Here is a 26,495-nt window from a genome sequence, read left to right as displayed (position 1 = left end):
GGTATTTAGTTAGGAATATTCTTTGTTAACCATTTTAAAGCTAAATCCTATATATTAGAATTAAGGAAAATCTTCGATTTCTCTGATATAGATAAACAATATTGCAAGAGAAAAAAATTGACCTATTGAATTGGTTGTCCATTTAAAACCATTAAGGTTTTAAAGTTTTTTTTTTCTTTAATTCTAAGGTTTTTTCAAGCGTTGAGGTTTTTTTTAAAATTCTAAATTTAAAAAAAATGTAACATACAGTGTTGTCTTAGTTTCAGGTGTACAATATAGTGATTCAACAATTCTGTACATTACTCAGTGCTCATCACGATAAGTGTGCTCTTAATCCCCATCACCTATTTCACCCATCCCCCACCCACCTCCTGTCTGGTAACCATCAGTTTGTTCTCTATAGTTATGAGTCTGTTTTTTGGTTTGTCTCTTTTTTTCTTTGTTCATTTGTTTTGTTTCTTAAATTCCACATAGAGTGAAATCATATGGTATTTGTCTTTCTCTGACTGACTTAGTTCACTTAGCATTATACCATCTAGATCCATCTGTTATACCCTCCGGATTGATACAAGAGTCCCTTCTTTTTTATGGTTGAGTAATGTTACACACACACACACACACACACACACACCACGTCTTCTTTATCCATTTATATATTGATGGACACTTGGGCTGCTTCCATAATTTGGCTATTGTAAATAATGCTTCAGTAAACATAGGAGTGCATACATCTTTTCAAATTAGGGGTTTTGTTTTCTTTGGGTATATAATCAGTAGTGGAATTACTGGATCATAGGGTAATTGTATTTTTAATTTTTTGAGGAACCTCCATACTCTTATCCACAGTGGCTGTACCAGTTTGTATTCCCACCAACAGTGTACAAGTGTTCCTTTTTCTCCACATTCTCACCAACATTTATTATTTCTTGTGTTTTTGATTTTAGCCATTCTGACAGGTGTGAGGTGATATCTCATTGCGGTTTTTATCTGCATTTCCCTGATGATGAGTGATGTTGAACATCTGTTTATGTGTCTGTTGGCCATCTGGATGTCTTCTTTGGAAAAATGTCTGTTCATGTCTTCTGCCCATTATTTAACTGGATTATTTGGGGTTTTTTGGTGTTGAGTTGTGTAAGTTCTTTAGATATTTTGGATACTAACCCTTTACTGGTTTGTCATTCACAAATGTCTCTTCAGTAGGTGGTCATTTAGTTTTGTTGATGTTTTCCTTTGCTGTGTAAAAGCTTTTTATTTTCAGGTAGTCCCAATAGTTGATTTTTGCTTTTGCTTCCCTTGCCTAAAGAGACATATGTAGAAAAATGTTGCTAAAGCCAATGTAAGAGAAATTACTACTGTGCTCTTTTCTAGGAATTTTATGGTTTCAGGTCTCACATTTAGGGCTTTAATCCATTTGGAGTTTATTTTTGTAAATGGTGTAAGAAAGTGGGCCAGTTTCATCCTTTTGCATGTTGCTGTCCAGTTTTCCCAACACCATTGGTTGAAGAAACTTTTTCCCATTGTGTATTCTTGCCTTCTTTGTCACAGATCAACTGACCGTATAATCATGCGTTTATTTCTGGGCTCTCTATTCTGTTATATTGATCTATTTGTCTGTTTTTGTGCCAGTATCATAGTGTTTTGATTACTACAGCTTTGTAGTAGATCTTGAAATCTGGAATTGTGATATGTCCAGTTTTGTTCCTTTTCAAGATTGCTTTGGCTATTCGGGGTCTTTTGTGGTTTCATATAAATTTTAGGATTACTTTAGTTCTGTGAAAAATGCTGCTGGTACTTTGATAGGGATTGAATTACATCTGTAGATTACTTTGGCTAGTATGGACATTCTAACAGTATTTATTCTTCCAATCTATGAGCGTGGAATAACTTTCTATTTGTGTCATCTTCAGTTTATTTCATCAATGTTTTATAGTTTTCAGAGTACAGGCCTTTCACCTCTTTGGATAAGTTTATTCCTAGGTATTTTATTATTTTGGTGTAATCGTAAATGGGATTTTTAAAATTACTCTTTCTATTCATTATTAGTGTATGGAAATGTAATGGATTTCTTATATTGATTTTGTATCCTATGACTTAATTAATTTATCAGTTGTAGTAGTTTTTTGGTGGAGTCTTTAGGGTTTTCTATATGTAGTATCATCTGCAGATAGTGAGTTTTACTTCTTCCTTACCAATATGGATGCCTTTTATTTCTTTTTGTTCTCTAATTGCTGTGGTTAGGACTCCCTCCTCCAGTACTGTGTTGAATAAAAGTGATGAGAGTGGACATCTTTGTCTTTTTCCTGATCTTAGGGGAAAAGCTCTCAGTTTTTCACCATTGAGTATAATGTTAGTTGTGGGTTTTTCATATGTGGTCTTTTTTATGCTCAGGTATGTTCCCTGTAAACCTATTTTGTTGAGAGTTTTTTCATGAATGGATGTTGTACTTGGTCAAATGTTTTTTCTCCATCTATTGAAAAGATCTATGGTTTTTATCCTTTCTTTTGATGTTGATGTGCTATATCACATTGATTGATTTGCAAATATTGAACCACCCCTGCATCCCAGGAAAAAATCCCACTTGTTCATGATGAATGATTTTTTCAATATATAGTATAGTTGGATTTGGTTTGCTAATATTTTGTTGAGGATATTTGCATTTATGTTCATCAGAAATACTGGCCTATAGTTCTCTGTTTTTGTAATGTCTTCATCTGCTTTTGGTGTCAGGGTACTGCTGGCCTCATAGAGTGAATTTGGAAGTTTTCCTGCCTCTTCTATTTTTTGGAATAGTTTGAGAAGATTAGATATTAACTCTTCTTTAAACTTTTGGTGGAATTCACCTGTGAAGCCATCTGGTCTTGGACTTTTGTTTGTTGGGAGTTTTTTGATTACTGATTCAATTTCATTGCTGATAATTGGTCTGTTCAAATTTTCTGTTTCTAAAAAAAAAATTCTATTTCTTTCTGATTCGGTTTTGGGAGGTTATATGTTTCTAGGAATTCATTCATTTCTTCTAGATTGTCTAGTTTGTTGGCATATAATTTTTCTTTTTTTTTTTTTTTTTTTTTTTTTAAAGATTTTATTTATTTGACAGAGAGAGAGATAGCGAGAGCAGGAACACAAGCAGGGGGAGTGGGAGAGGGAGAAGCAGGCTTCCCGCCGAGCAGGGAGCCCAATGTGGGACTCGATCCCGGGACTCCGGGATCATGACCTGAGCCGAAGGCAGACGCTTAACGACTGAGCCACCCAGGCGCCCTGGCATATAATTTTTCATAATATTCTCTTACAGTCCTTTGTATTTCTGTGGTGTCAGTTGTTATTTCTCTTTCATGTCTGATTTTGTTTATTTGAGTCCTCTCTTTCTTTTTGATGAGTCTGGCTAAAGGTTTATCAATTTTGTTGCTCTTTTCAAGGAACTAGCTCCTGGTTTCATTGATCTATTATTTTTAATTTGTTTTATTTCTGCTCTAATCTGTATTATTTCCTTCCTTCTACTGGTTTGAGGTTTTGTTTGTTCTTCTTTTTCTAGATCCTTTAGGTGTAGGCATAGGTTGTTTGAGATTTTTCTTGCTTTTTGAGGTAGTCCTGTATTGCTATAAACTTTCTTCGTAGAACAGCTTTTGCTGCATCCCAAAGATTTTGGGATGTTTGTGTTTTCATTTTCATTTGTCTCCATGTATTTTTTAAATTTCTTCTTTGATTTCTTGGTTGACCCATTCATTATTTAGTAGTATGTTATTTAACCTCCATGCATTTGTGATCTCTCCAGATTTTTCTTCTGATTGTTTTCTAGTTTTGTGGTCAGACAAGATGCATGATAGGACTTCAATCTTTTGAATTCATTGAGATCTGTTTTGTGGCCTAATATGTGATCTGTTCTGGAGACTGTTCCATGTATACTTGAAAAGAATGGGTATTCTGCTGTTTGAGGATGGAATATTCTGAATATATCTGTTAAGTCCCTCTGGTCCAGTATATCATTTAAAGCCACTGTTTCCTTGTTGATTTTCTGCTTGGATGATATATCCATTGATGTAAGTGGGGTGTTAAAGTCCCCTACTATTACTGTATTATTATCAATTACTTCCTTCATGTTTGTTATTAGCTTCTTTAGGTATTTGGGTACTCCCATGTTGGGTACCTAAATATTTACAACTGTTATATCTTCTTGTTGGATTGTTCCCATTATGATTATACAGTGTCCTTCTTTGTCTCATGTTACAGTTTTTGCTTTAAAGTCTATTTTGTCCAATATAAGTATTGCTACCCTGACTTCCATTTGCATGGTAAATGCTATTCCATCCCTTCACTTTTTTTTTTTTTTTTTTGTATTACAAAGGTTTATTTAGAAAATAGTTTGGCTGTTTTGGCTATCAATTTTGGCAAACATTTAAATAATTTCAGTAACCAAAGATTGTCAGTGCCCTCTTTCCTCCCCCAAGACAGCTGCCCGTCCTAGGTCTTGAGGAAGTCAGCTCTTGCTCAGAGGTGGATCGGGGTAGTAGTGTGTGTTGATGGGGGCTCCTTTCTCACCTGTGTGGGAGGCTGCATTTGCTTCTGCTGTCTAAGACCCTGACCTCACAGCTACACCACCGCATGGCTCCCAAAGCCAGATCCAGGCCCAGAGTCCCAGAAGTAGCCCTCTGTTGAGATGGGAAGGCAGAGGGATTGCCCCTCTCTTGTCTCCCCTCCACAGATGCCCTGCAGTCTCTCAGAGACTCCTGCCCTGCCCTACCATCCACTGTGGCCTAGAGGCCAATCCATCCCTGGGTCTCTGGGGAAGCTGCCCCCACTTTCTCCTGGGGGTCAGCCTTCCCGCTTCTCTGCAGGTAGCTGCCTAGGGTCTCTGCCAAGTGGGGAATGCAGCTCATTGCCTGAAGCCCCTTCTCCACCAACAGAAGAGAATGTGCTTGAAGGAACACTGGAGTCCTGGTTAAAGATGATGAAGATGACCAGGTTGAACAAGCTGTTGCAGTAGCCAATCCAGAAAAGGAACTTGAAGAGCAGGTCCTCACCTGGCATGCCTTGGGGCAGATGCCCTGCAGGCTGTAGCTGAAGAAGAAGGGGAACCAGCGGAGCAGCAACACATCCATCACTGCCAACATGAAGGTGAAGCACTCTGGCGCACCTAGGCCACCTTGCCTCGGCAAACGCTGCTGTGTGCCTGACACCTCAGCAGGACAGAGAGAACAGGGAGTGTGACCTGACACCTGACGGGCCCCTGCTGGGGCATGGACCTCCAGCAGCCAGTGCTCCCAAGTTGACCCTGGCTAGACCCTGGCGTAGTATATGAGTGGCTGCCAGCCCTGCCCACATCAGGCTGCTGTCCTCTGGCTCTTCCTGCATTTGCATACCCCCTGCTGCTGCACCCAGCCCTCTTTCTGTAGTCCTGCAGACACCTTTGTGGCCCTAGGGTACTGCTTCTTGCTGAGCATGTGCATATGCAGCTTAGTCCTAGACCAGTCCTAGACAGTAAGCCAGGGTGGACGAAGGAGCTGTTGCAGCAGGGCTGGATGTACCCTTCTCCTTGCTGAGGCTGCATTATGGGTAGGTGGCACTGTCAGGCTGGCAGTAGAGCCAGAGGAGTGGTGCGAAGGAGATGACAGTGAAGATGAGCCACATGGCCACATCCATCCCTTCACCTTCAATCTGTGTCTTTAGGTCAGAAATGAGTCTCTTGTAGGCAGCATATAGATGGGTCTCGCTTTTTTATCCATTCTGTCACCTTATGTCTTTTGATTGGGGCATTTAGTCCATTTACATTTAGAGTAATTACTGATAGGTATGTATCGAGCACCATTTTGTTACTTGTTTTATGGTGTTTTTGTAGTTTGGTTCCTTTCTTCTCTTGCTCTTCCCTCTCATGGTTTGCTGGCTTTCTTTAGTGATATACGTGGATTCCTTTTTCTTTATTTTTTGCATATCTATTACTGGTTTTTGATTTGTGGTTACCATCAGGTTTATATATAACATGCATATAGCAATCCAAATTAGTTCATGGCCCCTTAAATTTGAACCCATTCTTTACTCCTCTCCCCTCCACATTTTAGGTATATAGTGTAGTGCTTTACATCCTTTTATATTGTGAGTCCCTTAACTGATTTTTATAGATATACTTAATTTTACTGCTTTTGTGCTTCCTACTTTTCTCATTCCTCCTTATAGTCTTTCCATTCAAAAAGTCTCTGACATTTCTTGTAGGGCTGCTTTAATTGTCATGAGTTCCTATAACTCATGCGCCTGGTGCCCTGGGAGGAGAGAAAGAACAGGGAGTATGAGCTGGCACTCCCTGTTTGGAAAATTCTTTATCCCTCCTTCTATTCTGAATAGTAGCCTTGCTGGATTGAGTATTCTTGGCTATAGGTTTTTTTCTTCCAGCACTTTGAATCTATCATGCCACTCTCTTTTTGGCCTGCAAAGTTTCTGCTAAAAAAGCAGCTGATAGCCTTATGAGGTTTCCCTTGTATGTAACTGTTTTCTTTTCTCTTTATGTTTTTAAAGTTCTCCTGTTATCACTACTTTTTGCCATTTTAGTTACTATGTGTTTTGGTGTAGACCCCCTTGGATTGATTTTTTTGGGGACTCTCATTGCCTCCTAGATCTGGATTTCTCTTTCTTTCCCAAGATTCAGGACATTTTCAGCTATTATTTCTTCAGATGGATTTTATGCCCCCTTTTCTCTCTCTTTTCCTTTTGGAATCCCTATAATGTGAACGTTATTATGCTTGATGGTGTCACTGAGTTCCCTAGGTCTATTTTCAGTTGTTTTTTTTTTTCTCTCTCCTGTTCAGGTTGATTTCTTTCCATTACTCTATCCTCCACGTTGCTGATTTGTTCTTCTGCTTCCTCTAGTCTACTATTTATTCCCTCTAGTGTATTTTTAATTTCAGTTGTTGAGTTCTTCATCTCTTTCTTTTTTATGCTTCCTATCTATTTGTTGAGGGCCTCACTAAGGTCACCCACTCTCTTGTGGGTATCTTCATGACCATTACTTTAAATTCTCTTTCAGGCATATTACTTATCTTGGTTTTGTTAAGCTCTTTTGTGATTTTGCCCTGTTCTTTCATTTGGGACATATTCCTCTACTCATTTTGTCTAACTCTCTGTGTCTGTTCCTATGTGTTAGGAAAATCAGCTATGTGTCCTGCTCTTAAAAGTAGTGGCCTTATGAAGATGAGCAAATAAATCTTCCCTTATACCCCAGGCATTTTTTTTTTTAATTTAAATTTTAGTTAGTTAACATATAATGCAATATTGGCTTCTGGAGTAGAAGTCAGTGATTCATCACTTACCTACAACACACAGTGCTCATCACAACAAATGCCCTCTTTAATACCCATCACCCATCTAGCCCATCCCCCCATCCACCTCCCTTCATCAACCCTTAGTTTGTTCTTTATTGTTAAGAGTCTCTTATAGCTTGTTTCTCTCTCTCATTTTTTACCTCTTCCCATATGTTCATCTGTTTTCTTTCTTAAATCCCACATGAGTGAGATCATATGGTATTTATCTTTGACTGAGTTATTTCACTTAGCATAATACACTCTAGCTCCATCCACGTTGTTGCAAATGGCAAGATTTCATTTTTTTGATGGCTGAGTAATAACCCATTGCATATATATATATACCATATCTTCTTTATCCATTCATCAGTCGATGGATATTTGGGCTCTCTCCATAGTTTGGCTATTGTTGATAATGCTGTTATAAACATCGGGGTGCATGTACCCCTTTGAATCTGTATTTTTGTATCCTTTGAGTAAGTACCTAGTAGTGCAATTGCTGGATCATAGAGTAGTTCTGTTTTTAACTTTCTGAGGAACCTCCAAACTGTTCTCCAGAGTGGCTGCTCCAATTTGCATTCCCATCAACAGTACAAGAGGGTTCCCCTTTCTCTGCATCCTCACCAAAACCTGTTGTTTCTTGTGTTGTTTATTTTAGCCATTTTGACAGGTGTGAGATGATATCTCATTGTTGTTTTGATTTTTATTTCCCTGATGATGAGTGACATTGAGCATCTTTTCATATGTCTGTTAGCCATCTGGATGTCTTCTTTGGAAAAGTGTCTATTCATGTCTTCTGCCCATTTCTGAACTGGGTTATTTGTTCTTTGGGTGTTGAGTTTGATAAGTTCTTTATAGATTCTGGATACTAACCCTTTAGCAGATATGTCATTTGCAAATATCTCTCCCATTCAGTAGACTGCCTTTTAGTTTTTGTTGATTGTTGCCTTTGCTTGTTTTATCTTGATGAAGTCCCAGTAGTTCACGTTTGCTTTTGTTTCCCTTGCCTCCAGCGATGTGTCTAGTAAGAAGTTGCTACAGACAATGTCAGAGAGGTTGCTGCCTGTGTTCTCCTCTAGGGTTTTGATAGTTTCCTGTCTCACACTTAGGTCTTTCACCCATTTTGAATTTATTTTTGTGTATGTTATAAGAAAGTGGTCCAGTTTCATTCTTCTGCATGTTGTCCAGTTTTCCCAACACCATTTGTTGAAGAAACTTTTTTTAGTGGATATTCTTTCCTGCTTTGTCAAAGATTAACTGACCATAGAGTTGTGGGTCCATTTCTGGGTTCTCTATTCTATTCCACTGATCTATGTGTCTGTTTTTGTGCCAGTACCATACTGTCTTGATGACTACAGCTTTGTAATATAGCTTGAAATCTGGAATCGTGATCCCTCCAATTTTGTTTTTCTTTTTCAGAACTGCTTTGGCTATTTGGGGTCTTCTGTGGTTCCATACAAATTTTAGGATTATTTGTTCTAGTTCTGTGAAAAATGCTGGTGGTATTTTGATGGGGATTGAATTAAATGTGTAGATTGTTTGGGGTAATATAAACATTTTAACAATATTTGTTCTTCCAATCCATGAGCATGGCATGCCTTTCCATTTCTTTGTGTCCTCTTCAGTTTCTTTTATAAGTGTTCTATAGTTTTCAAAGTACAGATCTTTTACCTCTTTAGTTAGGTATTCCTAGGTATCCTATTGTTTTGGGTGCAATTGCAAATGGGATTGATTCCTTGATTTCATTTTCTGCTGCTTCATTATTGGTATATAGAAATGCAACAGATTTCTGCACATTGATTTTATATCCTGCAACTTTGCTGAATTCATGTATTAGTTCTAGTAATTTTTTGGTGGAGTCTTTTGGTTTTCTACATAGAGTATCATATCATCTGCAAATAGTGAAAGTTTTACTTCTTCCTTGCCAATTTGGATGCCCAGGTGTTTTTCAAACTGCTGCTTCTATGCTGTATCTTTGAGGGGCTGTTTGTCATGCAGTCTCTTTAAGGATGGGCTTCAGTTTTCCATTGCTCTCCCAGAACCCATCCCACTGATTTTTAAAGTTCCAGGTACTAAGCCCAGTTGTAAGAACTTGTGAAGCCAGGCTCCTCTGGTTTTCAAAGCCAAATGTTATGGGGATTTGTCTTTCCCATGCAAGTTCCTTGTGCCTGGGGTGCTTGGGGTGAGGGTCTGTTTCCCTCATCTCTATGTTCCTCACTACTGTGGACAATCCCATAGGTCCATATAGGTCCCAACCATGTCTCTGCCCTTCCTACTCTCCTCCATGTGGTCTTTTCTCAACTTTCACCTGTGGAGAGTCAGTTCTTCCAGTCTGTGTTTTGTTTTCTGGTTTATTTACACTGATGTGTTATTATCTAGTTGTATCCATGGGATGAGGTTAGTTTAGGGTCCTCCTACCCCACCATCTCCCCCTGGAAGTCTGTACCACATCTTCTTTATCCATTCATCTATTGATGGACACTTGGGTTGCTTCCATATCATGGCTATTGTAAATAATGCTGCAATAAACATAGCAGTACATATATCTTTTTGAATTAATATTTTTGTTTTCTTTGGGTAAATATCCAGTAGTAGAATTACTGGATCATATGGTAATTCTATTTTTGATTTTTTTGAGGAATGTCCATACTGTTTCTCATAGTGACTGCACAAATTTGCATTCCCACCAACAGTGCATGAGGGTTCTTCTTCTCCACATCCTTACCAATGCTTATTATTTTTGTTTTTGAGTTTAGCCATTCTCACATGTGTGAGGTAATATCTCATTGTGGGTTTGATTTGCATTTCTCTGATGATGAGTGATGTTGAGCATCTGTTGCGTCTGTTGGCTATCTATAGGTTTTCTTTGGAGAAATGTCCATGTCTTTTGCCCATTTTAAATCAGATTATTATCATTATTATTATTGTTTTTGGTGTTGAGTTGTATAAGTTATTTATATATTTTGGATCTTAATCACTTACTGGATACATCACTTGCAAATATCTTTTCCTAATCAGTAGGTTGCCTTTTTGTTTTATTGATGGTCTCTCTCCTTAAGTTTTAAGTTTTTATACTGATTTTTTTTTTTTTTTTTTGCGTTTGGTTTCCTTTTTCAAATTGTCTTCCACATTTCTGGGGGTGAGGGGAAGAACTTCTTACTATATTGTTCTGGTCCTGAGAGCTTCATTTTTTTTTTTAAAGGTACTTGGAGGAGTTTTCATTTTAAAATATAACTATACATGAAATGTATTGATAGTGTAGAGGCCATTCTCTAGGCCTGTATCCTATCCAAGCCTCCCAAACCACAGTAATTTCTACTGTCTGCAGGCTCTCATGAAGATTCATAAACAACTGTAGAAAAATACAGTTTGAAACATTGCTTAAGTAGAATGTATCTCTCTACAGAGGATTTTGACACCAAACTAGGAATGCTTTAGTGTTCCTACAGAAGGAGAGTCAGCTGTGGCAAAAATAAGTTTTCTCAGTGTAAAACAAAGAAATGTCTTAAAGCTTTTAGTGATGTTGAGAATGTGAGTCCGTGTCGAAGTCTGCTTGGGCTGCCATAATGAAATGCAGACTGAGTGGCTTAAATGCATAAATTTATTTTCTCACAATTCTGGAAGCTGCAAGTCCAAAATCAAGGTGTTGGCAAGTTTGGTTTCCCCTGAGGCCTCTCCTTCGCTTACAGATGGCACCCTCTTGTTGTGTCCTCACATGATCTTTCTTCTGTGCATGTGCATCCCTGGTGTGTTTGTGTGTGTCCAAATTTTCTCTTTCTATAGGGACACAAATCAGATTGAGTTAGGCCCCACCCAACAGCCTCATTTTACCTTAATCACCTCTTTTAGAGGCCATATCTCTGAGATAGTTATATTCTGAAGTACTGGGGTTTAGGGCTTCAACATATAAATGGGGAGGTACATTTTCAGCCATAACAGTCTCTGTTAAGTTTATATACTGGCATCCCTGTAGGATTCTGAATGGAAGCTGAACAGAAGTCCAGGACATAAGAATAGATATGAGAGGCTGACCTCAACTTGTGGGGCACAGGGACATGGGGTTCGCAGAGGAGAGGTGCTAACTCTGGGCTTTACATTCTCCCATACATTTCCATAACTACTTGTGAGACTTCGTCCCACCAATGGAGAGAAAAGTGGTCATGACAAGTGGCCCCTCCCCCTGTCATCCAATTGAAAACTCTAACCACACTCCTACCCCATGTGGGCTATATGCCTTCCTGATTGGCCTCTGAGCTCAGGACACAGGTTCAATGACATTTCAATGCAGACCTAATTCTGATCCAAGATGAGTACATTCCTGCTATTTGTGATAATGGGCTCTAAAAGAATAGGAAGACTCTTCCCACCTCTGTCTTGTCTGTACAGCACTAAGTCCTGTTTCATAAGGTAAACTTAACAGGGCATGTTTTTGTTATAGCAGTTAACCTGTCCTGGTTCACAAACACCAAATCTTGATGACTTAAAACTATCAAAGTTTATCTTTGTTTTATGTCCAAGTCCAATGTAGGCTAGGCTAGAGAGTGAGCCACTATTCTTCAAAGTCATTCAAGAACCCAGGTTCCTTCCATCTTGCGATGCCACAATCTTCTATATATGGCCACCAAGTTTGCCATAGATGAGGAAAAGGGGAGTACTAGACCATACAAGTGAAAATGTTGTATGGGCAAGGCCTGGAAACATTTCTGTCCATAATCCAGTGGCCAGGATTCAGTCACAAAGTCCCAAACTAACAGCAAGAAGCCTGGGAAATGGTTGTCATGAGTTCCCCAGACTTTTTCATGGCTTTTCTGAACACACATTTATTGTCTAAGCTTCTGTCACTTTATAAACATAATTTCAGCATAGGGCTTTGTTGTTAGGAAGGAATTTGAGGCAACTTAATCCTTACACAGCAGTTGGTTTTCTCAGCCTACCATTGACTGTACTCCAACTCCTAGAGAAAGATAACCATGCTATTACAGAAGAGCTAAGCATCTATAGGCCATTAGAGCAGTATTGGTGGTCCTTGAGACTTTAGCCTGGGTGGTTCTTTCTTGCCTTGTTCACACATGTTTCACCATTGAAAGTAGTTTAAATATTATGGCTGTCGGAAGAGCATCCTTCCTTCTTCCTTAGCCACTCTAGGAAATCCAGGTGTTTGCCCTATGCTGTCCTCTAGGGCATCTTAGATAAGGCTAAGGCTGCCCCACTGGAACCTCATGAAGATTCTGGTACTTTCCTTGATTCTTGTGGGAAGTTGTCCTGGGAATCTTAATCTGTTATGATGCTCGTTAACCTTCACTAACCTAACCCTTCAACCTCTATTTTTTTTTAAAGATTTATTTATTTATTTGAGAGAGAGAGAGAGAGAGCATGTGTGAGCCTGAAAGTGGGGCAAGGGGCATAAGGAGAGGGAGAGAAAGAATCTCAAGCAGACTCCCCACTGAGTGCAGAGCTGGACACAGGGCTTGATCCCAGAACCCTGAGATCATAACTTGAGCCGAATTCAAGAGTTAGTCACCTAACTGACTGAGCCACCCAAGTGCCCCAACCTCTATGTTTTTAAAATGACAACCCCTTAGATTCATTTTGTTAATTACCCAGACTTTTTCTTGAATTTTTACTTTTTTTTCTGTTTCCTAAACTATTATGTACACAGCAGGTAACCTTTCTTAATTTGGGTGCATGATTTTTTTCCCCTGAATGTTATTCTAAAATTAGGAGGAACCAGCAAAGTACTATTGACTCCCTGCAGTCTAGTCTGGATTCTGAAACTAGAAGCAGAATTGAGGCAATCCGGCTAAAGAAGAATGTGGAAGGGGACCTCAGTGAGATGGAACTCCAGCTTAGCTGTGCCAACTGGCAGGTGTCAGAGGCAACCAAATCCCTGGGCCAGCTTCAGACTCAGGTCAAGGTATTTCAGATTGTAATATGGGGGCAGGTAATAAACAAACCAAGAGACAGATTGTGTTGAGCAATAAAAGTAAGGGCAACAAATCTAATCCTTCAAGAGAGCAGGAACATACTTAAATTTAAATGGGTGGAGCTTTGCTCAGAGCATGCATGCAGGTGCATATCCCATTGAACTCAGAGCGATCTGTGCCCCAGGCCTGTGTTTTCTCTCGCAGGACCCTTTGGGTGCAGCTAGATGACAGCACACACCTGAGCAGTGAGCTGAAAGAGCAGGTGGCTATGGCTGAGAGGCACAACTCTCTTCTCCAGTCCGAGCTGGAGGAACTGAGGTCCTTGTACAAGCAGACAGAATGCGGATGCAGGCTGGCAGAGGAAGGGCTCCTGCAGGCCACGGAGAGAATCAATCTTTTCCATACCCAGGTGAGGCCCATAAACTCTCCCCATTAGCTGCATCAGCTGTGTGAAGGCCATTGTTTCCACCTCTTTTTCAGCCTTGGACCATACATAGTTGCCATGTCAGGGCTTGGGTATGGCATATAAGGCACTGGGAGAGTCTTTGGCAGCAGAGCAATTGGCACACTCTTCAATCATTCCCAGATGTATTAGTTTCCTAGAGCTGTTACAACTCAGGACCACAAACTGGGTGGCTTAAAACAGCAGAAATTGATTCTCTCATAGTACTGAAGACTGGAAGACTGAAACTAAGGTGTCGGCTGGGCCATGCTCCCTCTGAACCTTGTAGGTCGATCCTTCCTTGCCGTTTTCTAGCTTCTGGTGGTTTGTTGGCAATCTTTTGGTTTTCCTTAACTTAGAGCTGCATCATTTCAATCCTCTGCCTTCACATGGCATTCTCTCTCCATGTCTTAACACCATCTTTCCTCTGTTAGTATTTGTGTCTAAATTTCCCTTTTTATAAGGACATCAGTCATATTGGATTTGGACACCTCCTAATGATCTCATTTTTAACTTGATTACCTCTGTAAAGGCTCTATTTCCAAATAAGTTCACATTCAGAGATCTGGGGTTAGGACTTCAGCACATCTCTTTTGGTGGGGACCCAATAGAACCCATAATACTAAGTCCAAAAGAATGGACTCTCAGAGCATCAATAGCCAGAATTCTGGGGAGACATGAACATTCCCTAGTGTACCAGAACCACTTGCCTGCTTCTCCTGTTCCCTCCAAGCCACATACTCTCCCAGCATGCCAGGATTAAAAAAAAAAAAAATGTTCCTGCCTCAGAGCCAGGAGATTTCTAACAATTCTAAGTGGCTGCTGACAGATTTGATGAGCTGTCAGGACTCTGGAATCTCATGGAAGGTTATACAAGTGACATGAAGCAAGAATTCTTAGATCGTTTGCCATTCTCACAGAATCAGGAGAAACCATTGTGGCTAGGACAAATGTGTACAGTAAATGGGTCATTCAACATTTCTATGGCACCCACCATAACCTGAGCAGGTATGCATGGGATACATGCAGAATGTCTCCACTGTCCCAAAAAAGTGGAGACCCAAGCGAGGAACTGCAGTGCACTGCTGGAGTGTAGTGTCAGAGCAAGCACACCCCTACAGAAAGCCTTCCCTGACAGTCCTAGACCTAGCTAGATGCACAATACGCTTAACTGGGGCTGTGAAACCAAAGACAGAAGCATGGGGGAGGAGGAGATTTGGGCTATTGAGGGAAATTGCTATACTCACTCGAACATGGTGGAGCAGAGTGTAGGAGAGATCAGAGAAATAATGCTAAGAGGCAAGGAGAGCCAGGTCCCCAGGAACCTTGAGTCTGAGACTGATGAAGCTTGAATTCTGTCTTGCAGCTAATGGGGATCCACTGAAGAATTTTGAATAACCAAGAGTGAAAGGATCAGATTTTCATTTTAGGAAGTTTACTCTGGTGATTGCTGTGAAGGTGGATTAAAACGACTATAGGCAGAACTGCCATACCTGGAGTATTTAGAAACATCTGTGGGATCATTTTGGTTGCCACAGTGACTGGAGAGAGCCACTGACATTTAGTGGGCAGAGTTCAGAGATACTAGTGCTAGGTGCAGGATAATCCTACTTCACAAAGAATTGCCCTTCCAAGATTGCCAATTGTGCCCCTACCTAGAAATATTGGGAAAAAGGAAGGATCAGCCAAAGATGTACCAGCTGGAAGGCACTGCAATTAGTTTGTGCCTACGTTTGACTTTCGTGTCCAACAAAACATTGTGCATGACACAACCCTATTTAGATATCATGTGATATGGAACAAATAGGCTGTGTGTTATGCATAATTCCCGGCAGGCTAACTCACTTCAACATTTTCTTTCTCTCTCAGGAAAGCTTATCTAAATACAATGAGCAGGATTCTTATAAAGTCGGGTATTGAATTTTTAAAAAGTAATCATCTATCTGTAGTACTTAATAGCTATTGGTAATAAATCATTTGCCATGCATATTATAACTGATAATGCACCAGTGGGTCCCAATATGATGAAAGACCACTAGCCTAGAGAGAGCTGAGCACATCAACCAGAGCAAAAGCAGACACAGGGAGGGGGAGATGAATTTGAAAAAAAACAAAAAGAAAATTAGGCCGTGGAAACCTGATCTCTAGGGCAGAGTTTCTGACACTTTAGGTATATAACAGAAACTAACACAAAAATGCAAATTCTCAGGTTTCATTTCAGACCTACTGAATTAGAATCTCTGCAGTGGGACCCAGGAATCAAATGAATTCTCAGGTGACGCTGCTGGTCCCTTTGACCAGCATATCTAGGTGATACCACATTGTCTGACCAGCATATCTAGGTGATACTACATTGCTCACAAGGACCTCTCCCCAACATTAATCATGTGGGGGTACCTTGCAATTAATAGAATGCTGTCAATCTTTTGAAAGCATAATGAACCTTTTATGGAAACTTCTTAGTCTCTTCTGCATTCCCAGACCTCTAGGCCTAGAATAAATATACAAGGCCAAACTTATCCTTGGCTGATTATATGTGTTCTTTTTTCAAACCTGAGCTGTGACAATCTAGATTGCCCCCTTGCACAATATCTCCTAACCCCCTTCCTCCCCAAAAGAGCCAATTAGAGTCATTCAGCTTGAAAAGGTTTTGACCATTATCTCCCTAGCAGATTTTAAATGATTCCACGTATAAACAAGTCAGCATTTATATTTATACCTTCCTTTACAAAGAAAGAGTTTCTATGGAGTTATGTGCAGTGAGCATCCAGAAAATATCCAGTAAAATACACTTATCCTCAACACCACCACCACCACCACCACCACCAGGGAAAATCCTGGGGTGGGGGGCATAGAACCTAGGTCTCTGTGAGGACAGAGCATGGTAGCCTTGATGAAGATGCTTCATGCCATTGAGGAAGCAGGGCAGAACCTGTGAGGCTAGAATATCTTTCTATTTCCAAGGTACAATCCTACTGCTGAGAGAGGAATTAGCTAGAGAAAAGTGAAAGGACAATGAAGAGAAATCAAAAATAGGAACCTGTGCTTTTTATATTACATTCTCTGTGCTAAGGTTTCACACCCTCAGAAAAACCGTGCTTCAAACATGGACCAAATAGCAGCAAAAGGAGCCTCAGTCTCTAGTGTCACAACCAGGAAAGAAAGAATTAGGACAGTACCAGCCACAAAACACCAAGCATCCTCCCACGTGGCGGAGGGCTCCTAAGGCCTGGGGGATGAGGCTCATCTGAGCTGCACTTCCCGTCTCCTCACTGCAAAGTCAGGTAGAAGGGGAGGTAGATAAAGAGGAAGTGGGGTTTTTGTTTTTCCTGGAGCAGCATGTGGGAAACTGATTTTTATTCCCCAACCTCCTGCTCCCCAAATGCCTGCAGCTGACCCTGACTTGTGCTCTGGAACACTTGCTTCTACCACATCAAAGAACAAAAGGCAGAACACCGTATTCCTCAACAAGTTGAAAACCAAACACATAGTTGTGGTTTGTAGATAATCTGGATCCATTTCTACTTTCTTATTCAGACAAACTATCTCTTTAATACTGAACCTCTAACGGATGAAATACCTTCCATGCAAATATGCCTTTGTTGGCAAAGGGGAGTTTTCTAGGGAGGCTTCCTGGGGTTGGAAGTACTGCTTCGCTGATTGTGGCTGCTTAGAACAGAACTTGCTCCTGGCCAGAGCCCATTCCCATTGCATGTCCTCAACCCACCAGCTTGCTTTTGCCTCGCTGGTCTCAACTTGCCTAAGGAGAGTGCCACTTTGCTTTAGAATACTATCCTCCTCAGCCAGAAGAGGAAACTGGAGGTTGATGTTGGCAGGATGCAGAATGAAGCCGAAGAGGCAGTGCAGAGGTGTCAAAATGCAGAAGAGAAGGCCAAGAAGACAGCCACTGAGGTGGATCCATTGACTGCTTGCTCACTCCTGTCTTCCAGAGTTGACCCGAGCAGTAGCCAAGGGGCAGGGGCAGATCTGCAGCCAAAAAGAATTCCATTGATTCTCCATACAGCCAGGAGGAGATTAGCTGACCCCTCTGCCTCTCTGTTCCCATTTTGAAAAATTAGGTCAATTAGCTCCTCCCTTCCAACCTACTCTGACAATAAAAAGGAGCAATTGAATTGCTATAAGCAAAACCTTATGAAAGCAGGAGGTTTTTTTTTTTTTTTTTTTTTTTTTTTTAAGTTAAGCCACTTTCCATCTAGAGTCTAGAAACAATTCTTCCTGGTCCCTACAAATAGCTATTTTCCTAGTGTCTGTAATGGTTTGATGATGATGATCTGGAAAGAAAGCTTATTTCACTCATTTCTTACAACCTATACTATTGTTTGAGTAGCACAAGCAGGTTGGTAAAGAAGGGTTTCAGGGCTGGTGTACCTTCTTTATTTGCAAGTTTAAAAGTGTTGATGGGGGTGCTTTTCCTAAATGGCACTAAGCTCAGCATTGGTGGCCAGCCTTGTCTGAAGCTTTGTGGGAACTGAAGAAAGGCCACCGCTGGGTACCCCCTGTGGGCAGATGCAGCGCTTCTCTCAAAGGGCTTAGCAAGCAGAAGATAACACTCAGCATGAAAATTAGCAGAGGGAGGTAGAGGACCTTGCAGGTCCCAGGCTTGCTGAGCAGAGTATGCACTTAACTGCAGCCTCCGCTCACTCCATCCCCATCAAGTGACTCTGTGTAGTCCATCAACGCCCACCTATGTGCAGCAGCCCTGACTTTGCTATGTGAATGGAAGCTGATCCTCTTGACGAAAGGATGTGGAAACTGGGAAGACAAGACATTTTGTATTAGATTTCATATTAGTCGTTTTAAAAATTCAGAAGAGGGGAAGAGCTTGTGTCTATATTTGCCTGAGTCATTTGGCAGTTGAGGAGCTAAACAAAACCTTTGCACCAAATCCCGGGCACCAGGTCACTGTAGAATCCAGCCCTCTCTAAGAATAGAGAAGCGTGCCTATCACTCAGCCATTTTGTATCAAGGCAGACATTTCTGCTCTGTGATGGAAAAGAGGTGTGTGAAAGCTTGAAAATGTTTGATGGCCAAGAGAAAAATAATATGCTTAACATTTATTAAAATCCCCATCGAGAGAATGGAATAAAAAGAGTGTCTACTCCAGCTTGGGAAGTGTATGCAGTCACACATTATGAAGACTATCTGCTCCAGCGTGCCTTTATAAGATTTTTTTTGACAGTGTTGAAAAATGAAACGACTACCTCTTCCCCCACCTTCCAGTTCTCTAATAGTTCATCTCTGAGTCCCAGCCCCACATAGCAGAACCCAGAGTTGCCTCCATAATTCATTCTTTGCCCTCACCATCTGCACAGACGTCTCACACTTAAATTATACAGATGGTCGGTAACCTGATAGACAGAGAAGCTTTGGCTGGGAGGACAGCGTTCTTACATTAAATGCACTGAGAGATTCATGAACCGGTTCTTAATAATTTTGTCGAGACATCAAGCCCTTGTACACATAGCCAAAGCCAAGAGCAGGCTTCACAAACAAGAATTAACCTTCCTTGTGCCAGATTATTGGCACTGAGAGCATCTGTAGCTGCCAAATTCCTGGAGCCTTAAACTTGTTTGTTGTTGTGAGTCACAGAGTTATAAAAGCGAGATGTGAAAGATTTTCATAGGCACCCTTCCATACTTGTCTTGGTACATGATATTATAGGACACGTCCCGGGCTTTCGTCCATTCAAGGCTGTTGCTTCAAGCTTTCTTTCGATACAGGTGTTGTGCAATGTTCATGCTGTACTTCATCTCTGGTCTGTTTCTGCTACTCCTCACCCCAGTCTCTCTGGTAGCTGATGTCATCTTGATTGCCATATTGTTAACAAACTCAAAGGTGACCCAGGTTAGGAACAGAGCAGTGGGAGGAGATTAATATACAGAGGAAGGCAGGACATCTAGTCAGATCATGACCTGAAGATTGTGGGTGGAAATGTGAAGGTCAGTTGGCTGCCAGCTTTTCTCAGCTCTTTTCTTTCTTTCTTTTTTTTTTAAATTTTTTATTGTTATGTTAATCCCCATACATTACATCATTTGTTTTAGATGTAGTGTTCCATGATTCATTGTTTGTGCATAACACCCAGTGCTCCATGCAGAACGTGCCCTCTTTAATACCCATCACCAGGCTAACCCATCCTCCCACCCCCCTCCCCTCTAGAACCCTCAGTTTGTTTTTCAGAGTCCATTGTCTCTCATGGTTCGTCTCCCCCTCCGATTTCCCCCCCTTCATTCTTCCCCTCCTGCTATCTACTTCTTCTTCTTCTTTTTTTTCTTAACATATATTGCATTATTTGTTTCAGAGGTACAGATCTGAGATTCAACAGTCTTGCACAATTCACAGTGCTTACCAGAGCACATACCCTCCCCAGTGTCTATCACCCAGTCATCCCATCCCTCCCACCCCCCACCACTCCAGCAACCCTCAGTTTGTTTCCTGAGATTAAGAATTCCTCATATCAGTGAGGTCATATGATACATGTCTTTCTCTGTTTGACTTATTTCGCCCAGCATAATACCCTCCAGTTCCATCCACGTCGTTGCAAATGGCAAGATCTCATTCCTTTTGATGGCTGCATAATATTCCATTGTATTTATATACCACATCTTCTTTATCCATTCATCTGTCGATGGACATCTTGGCTCTTTCCACAGTTTGGCTATTGTGGACATTGCTGCTATAAACATCGGGGTGCACGTACCCCTTTGGATCCCTACATTTGTATCTTTGGGGTAAATACCCAGTAGTGCAATTGCTGGATCATATGGTATCAGCTCTTTTCTTTCTGTTTTAGGCAGCAAACATATCAGAAGAACTGAAGAAGGAGCAAGACACCAATGCCCACTTGGAGAGGATGAGAAAGAATATGGAGCAGACAATTAAAGACTTACAAAAAAGGCTGGATGAAGCTGAACAGACTGCCATGATGGGGAATAGAAAGCAAATCCAGAAACTAGAATCTAGGGTAGGTGTTTGCATGGGTCAACATGAGGTCATGATGACTCCCAGTTCAACACCTTATTGTCCTGGAATATCACTCCAAATGTTCCCTATCTCTCTCATCACTTCTGCTTTTAGCACTTCTAGATCATTGAGAGTGTCGGATCTCAATATATTCATTCATTCTTGCTTGACCTTGGACCATCAATCAAGACTTTTCTTGGACTGGATTAACTCTGCCCTCCCTCTTCCTGCTCGGTGAGAATGCATCTTCTCCCGTTCAGCCGCACCAACTCCAGGCCCCCAAGAGCCAGGGTTACCTGCTACTTCCAGGAACACCTGCGCAGTATTGCTTCTGTGCCTTTGTTCCTGTTATTTCTCTGCAGAGAAGGCCCATTTTTTATCTGCCAGGGCAAGTGGGAGGGAAACAACTAAACAAGGATCAAGAAATGCTTAGTGAAGATATAGGAAGGGCTGACAGCAATGATGTAGCACCTGCCTTCAGGGAGCTTAACAACAAATAGGAAGATCTCTCTTAAAAATAGGATATTTAAAACTATTGAATCGATTTCAATGACTATGTACAAGTTGAGTGACAAATGCTAGAAGGATAGGGAGAATATTTGGGACTTGACGGTTCAGAAGGGCCCCTGAAAAATACAGTATTGCTTTTGCACATTTATGGTATATCCATACAGTAGAATTCCAATGCACATCCATGGTACCTCCAGATAATCATGCTGATTGAAAAGGAATGAGGAAGAGCTCTGTGGTAGGTTCTGGAGATCCCATCTAGAGGTACAATGATGATAAAAGGCACAGGCAACAGGTAGAATCTACAAGCTTTTGCGCAAGAGCAGGGGAAATCTAGAAGACGGGTGCACATACACATTTGCTTGTGTTTTCAAAAAGAAGGGGTGACAGGATTAGACATTAGCTACCCATAGGAGGAGAACACAGAGATGAAACTGAGACCTTCTGAATGAACCTCATTCCATTGTTTTGATTGCAAAATCACATAAAACATTTACATGCTTTTACATGCTTCATAATTAAAAAACAAATTTAAATCAACAAGCAGAATAAAACAAATCAATCCCTAGAATGTTAACACAAATGGAAACAAGTGAAGCTAACTGTGTATCGAGTTGGGAGACATAAAACACACAGAAGAATTATTCCCAGTGACTTTTAAGCATAGTGCTTTGTACATCCCTCATGGAATACATCTAAGGACAAAAGAAAAAAAAAATCAGCAATAAAGCAAACCGTACTTGCAGTTTCAAATAACAATATCTTATCATTACTACTATCAATAAGACCAATATAATTCTCTAACGAATAATTATTTAATCTTTATTGTGTAAGAACCAAGATCTTTTAGTATGAGAAAAAACATGTAGGTATAAGATTAAAGAACTTAGAATATGTCTCTTTTCCCTAATAAAAAATACAGGAATGATACCGGCATTTCCAATTCAAATTTAACATTGCAGGATTTAATTTTGTTTCCAGTTGCTGTTTCTCCACCACTAAGGCATAGAACCAGTGCTAACTCAGTAGCAATGAGCTCCCAATATCGGCTGATACTAAGGAATTATGATTAATTTTCTTAAAAACATAATCATAAGACTATCATCTGTTAGGATTACATAACGAAATATTTACAGGTGAAATTATATGATGTCTAGGATTTGATGTAATAAAATGATTTTCCCAGAGGAGTGTTAATCAACTTAAAAATACACACACGCGAGAAAAACCTCATCTTAAAGGGGCCCTCTTCGTCTCATGTCTCATCCAATAGAACTATGTATTAGGTTCCTATATGACAGGGGGTTAGAAGATTATTTTAGTGGGCTTCACCTACAAAGAACATGCACACCTGCTGACTTGCCCTCCCCGAGGACGAGCAAGGACAGTGTGTCTGAAGTGGAGGGAGGGAGGGAGGCGGGGAGTGAGAGATGGGGTCAGACATGCCAGGCAATTTCATGCCTCAGGGCATTAGACTGTGCAATTTTAAAAGGGTAGTCAGGAAGGTCCTGTTGAGAAGGTGGCTTTTGTGTCAAGAAGAAGGCAGGGAGAGAGCCATGGACATTGAGGGGAAGACAAAGAGGAGCCAACACCCTTCCTCTCCCGACTCTCTACCCCCCTTTCCGTTTTATTTCTCCAAATCACTTCTCACCACCGAACATATTCTATATTTTGCTTTGTGTGTTCCCCTCATTAAAATGTATGCTCATACAGGGGAGAGATTTTTGTTTGTTCTGTTCACTGCTGTATCCCTAGCCTTGGGGTCTGGTGGGTGGCAAGCATAAAATATCTGTGGAATGACTGTTGACTTTGCTTATAGGACTCCGTCAGGCTGCAGGCAGATTGTTAGTCTATACAGCTCTCCCACAAAACAGGGCTGTCGGCCAGCGCCTGCCCGTTAGGCCCCATAGCCTCAAGGTCAGATTTCAGAGATCAGAGCTGAACGGGGAGAAAGAAGCTTAAGATCACATAGTACAGTGGCTGGATCCTTAAAGTGGGCTCTATCTAGCTTATTCTCTGTATGCTCACCTACGTTCCTACACACGTGTATGTGTGTAATTTTGTGACCTCACAGGAAACTTGTCACTTCTGCATGGATGAGCCCAACTTGTCGAGCGTGGACGAGCCCTTCCCAGCCTTCAGAGTGTAAACAGGTCTTTTATAAACCCACATAATTCAATCCACTCGCTTTTGGTGAGGCAGCGTTCCCAGGGAGGCTGCCCTGTTTAACCGCGGCCAGAAAGAGTGGATGCATCCCTCCCACTAGGGGAGAGGAGGGGTGGAGGGATGGGTTAGCCTGGTGATGGGTATTAAGGAGGGCACGTATTGCATGGAGCACTGGGTGTTATACGCAAACAATGAATCATGGAACACTACATCAAAACCTAATGATGTAATGTATGGTGACTAACATAACATAATAAAATGAAAAAAAAAAAAAAAAGAGTAGATGCAGCTTTCCAGATGACTTCGCTCTATTGCAAAGGACTGTGCCAGTCGGCCAATGTGATGTCACTCTGGCTTGCTGGCTGCCAGCCTGTGGTCTGAGGTCAGGGTTTGGTTGCAGGTGCACGAACTGGAAGGTGAACTGGAGGACGAAACCCGTCGCAGCTCAGAGACCAGGAAGGGAGCCCTCAGGCTGGAGCGATGCGTCCAAGAGCTGAGCGATCAGGTACTCCAGGAAACTGTTGGCTGTCGGGGCGCTGGAGAAACGTGCTCCTTCAAGCCTGAAATGGCCTTCCGGGTGTCCTGCCGCGCTCTCTCCATCTTTGCCCTCTCCCAGCGGTAGACGCTGACTGACAGTCCCGGGGCTCCTGTGCCATTAGTGGTGTGGGTCGGTCCCTTTCCAGAGCTCGCAGGAAGCAAAATGCGAGCGGCACGTCGCAATTAGAAGTGAAAAGCTATTTATATGGTGCTGATTTTTTTTTCACACATAACGTCTACAGCACTTGCCGAAAAGATGCCTTCCTGTGAGAGGCTGAGTGAGAACAATGTGTAAATGAAGGGGCTGACAGAGAGTTGGGGCGGCTCCTCGGCCGGCAGGTGACATGGGACCCTGGCGACACTGGAGCAGGGGACATCTTCACTCCCAGGCTCTGGTGGCACCAACCCTCCAGGCCCCCCGAGGACTCTATCTGGTGCCGGTGCCAGGTGGTGTGAAGGCACAACTGTTAATGACGGGCCTCCCGAGCTCTCCGCTCATTTTCCTGTGGACCACCGTTGGTCTCCAGCAAGTAACGAAGAAGCGGGAAGACTTCTTACCGGGAATTAAGGCATTTCTGAAGCCACAAGATAATCCTTCCCTTTCATTTTCATTTTCCAACCTGTCTTTCCCTTTCTTCAACTGGAGGGGACCATAGATAAGAGTCCCTGAGAGCAGAGGCACCGTGTCATGCGCCACTCGGGGGCCTGGCATCTTCCTGGCACAGAGTAGGGGCGCACATGCCAGTTGTTGAACATGGACGCCAGAGGTCACGTTCTAGCCCTCTCCCGCTGCGTGATCTAGCTCGTGCCAGTGAAAAGGCAAATTCATTCCCGGCACCACCCACTTTCACAGCAACTTTGGATCTGCCCGTCTTGATTCTGGCCCCTGAGGCTGAGTTGCTGTTAGAGATGCCAAAGTCTTCTTCCCTTGCAACAGGAAAAAGTGTTGATGAGAAAGCAGAGCACTTCAGAAACATCATCTTGGGCTAATTAAGATGAAATGAGCTACTTGCACAGCTCTTCTTCACCGAATAAGTGGTTCTTTTCTAAGACGAGTTAGTCTGACACTTCTTTAGACTATGCTTGTTATACCAAAACCACTCAGGAGTGAGCCCCTGGTATGTGCAGCTAAGGAAGTAAACAGCTTGGGAGCATGAAAGATGTGGTATTCTACTCTTCTTTTGCGAGGGGCAGGAAGCCACCTATGCTGGGGGAGTAAATGAGGCTTGTTAATAATGTCCGGGTTTTTCTTCTCTTTATTTTCCTGTGGATTACTCATACATTTTTTCTTGTGAAGACAAGTTCATTATACAACAAAACACCAAGGCTATACTTTTTTGGTTTTCATTGTCCCCAAGAATGTATTCTTGTTCTATTGTGTTTTATCTTTGTTTCTTCTTAGCAATAACCTTATTGTTCCCTCATGTACTAGTATGGAGGTATAGTTTTTAATGTCTTCCATGTGTCTGCACAGTGCTGAGACTATATCTATTCAATTATGCAATGATTTTCTGCCATTAAATCAGATAACCCCTACTGAGCACCTATTTCACACAAGATATCAAGCTAGGTGCTGTAACTTTAGAGACATAAGAGAACCCTCCACATTCCTTGATATCAGTACCTGGTTTTGAAATATTCAAGATAGATGCTGACTCAATCCAGTCTGTTCTCCTTTAGCATCAAAACAACCACCAGGACTATGAGGCGGGGTGTTTCGTGATAGTGCGTCATTGGTGCCAATTGAAAATGTCATTTTGAAAGGGGCCTAAATATGGTTTTCATTTCCTAGGAAAAATCCTCTGGGAATATCATACGACACTGGTGTGACCCCAACCACAATAGTTCTATGGCCAGTCCCCATTGAGCATTTATCTTCCCCCGTATCTCCCTCTAGTATGTGGAAGCTCATCAGGTTTTCTCTCTCCAGTACCCAGAATAATGTGCTATAAAGCAGGACATGGGATTAAAACTTAGAACCATTGTAGAAGGTACAGACAGTTTTTCTGCACCCTCCCCCATCCACCTGCTCCATTTTATCTTCACCTGCATTCTATATTTCAGGATCTAAGTATAGATGTTATTTAATCCTTACAAATCTAATTACAGATATAGTATCTTCACTTATAAAGATAAGGAAACAAAATGTGATTTGGGGTAGCTTCTCTGGGAACCAAATGCCAGGATGGAGTTCTAGAAGTACAAGAGATTTATTGGACATAACACCTGGAAAGACAAAGGGGAGAGCAAGCAGGATCAGGCAGAGAAAGCCTTCAGACCACAGTGCGAGTCTGACACCCATGAAAGGAAAGGGTGAAGGAAGGAGGATGGGCTAGGAGCTGATTCAGCCTGCAGTGCACCTCTGAGCAGTCTCCAGCACAGAGATTGCCTGGAAAGGAACCCCAGGTTGGGCAGAAATGGCCAGATCCTCAAAACTGCTGGGCCCAGGTGGTGGCTGGGGGCCGCCTGGGGAGCGGTGATCTCAGGGTAAATGCTACAGCAGCTCCCAAAGGTGCTGCAGCTGGAGGTTTTCAGATAAGTGCCCACCTCACAGCTGAATGGCAAATTCTTTCCTTGAAGGGAAATCTGAGCTGTGTACAGCCGTGGCTACCACAGGGCTGAGATGTGAACCTAAGCCTAACAAAGGCTTTG

The 26,495-nt window shown here is 41.7% G+C and overlaps 1 protein-coding gene across 1 annotated transcript in view; it reads left to right on the top strand.

Moving 5' to 3' along the window:
* The window catches only part of MYH15 (myosin heavy chain 15), a 152,859-nt gene that overhangs the window by 109,552 nt on the left and 16,812 nt on the right, over positions 1-26,495 (top strand). Inside the window, 5 exon segments of the mRNA XM_078058924.1 lie at positions 13,008-13,199; positions 13,415-13,616; positions 17,436-17,561; positions 20,461-20,631; positions 23,707-23,803. Of these exon segments, the coding sequence (XP_077915050.1) occupies positions 13,008-13,199; positions 13,415-13,616; positions 17,436-17,561; positions 20,461-20,631; positions 23,707-23,803 (788 nt within the window).

Source organism: Halichoerus grypus, chromosome 1 (genome assembly GCF_964656455.1).
Source record: "Halichoerus grypus chromosome 1, mHalGry1.hap1.1, whole genome shotgun sequence".
Classification (NCBI taxonomy): Eukaryota; Metazoa; Chordata; class Mammalia; order Carnivora; family Phocidae; genus Halichoerus; species Halichoerus grypus.
The sequence above is the reverse complement of the archived record's forward strand: the minus strand, read 5'-3'. Positions and strand labels throughout refer to the sequence as shown.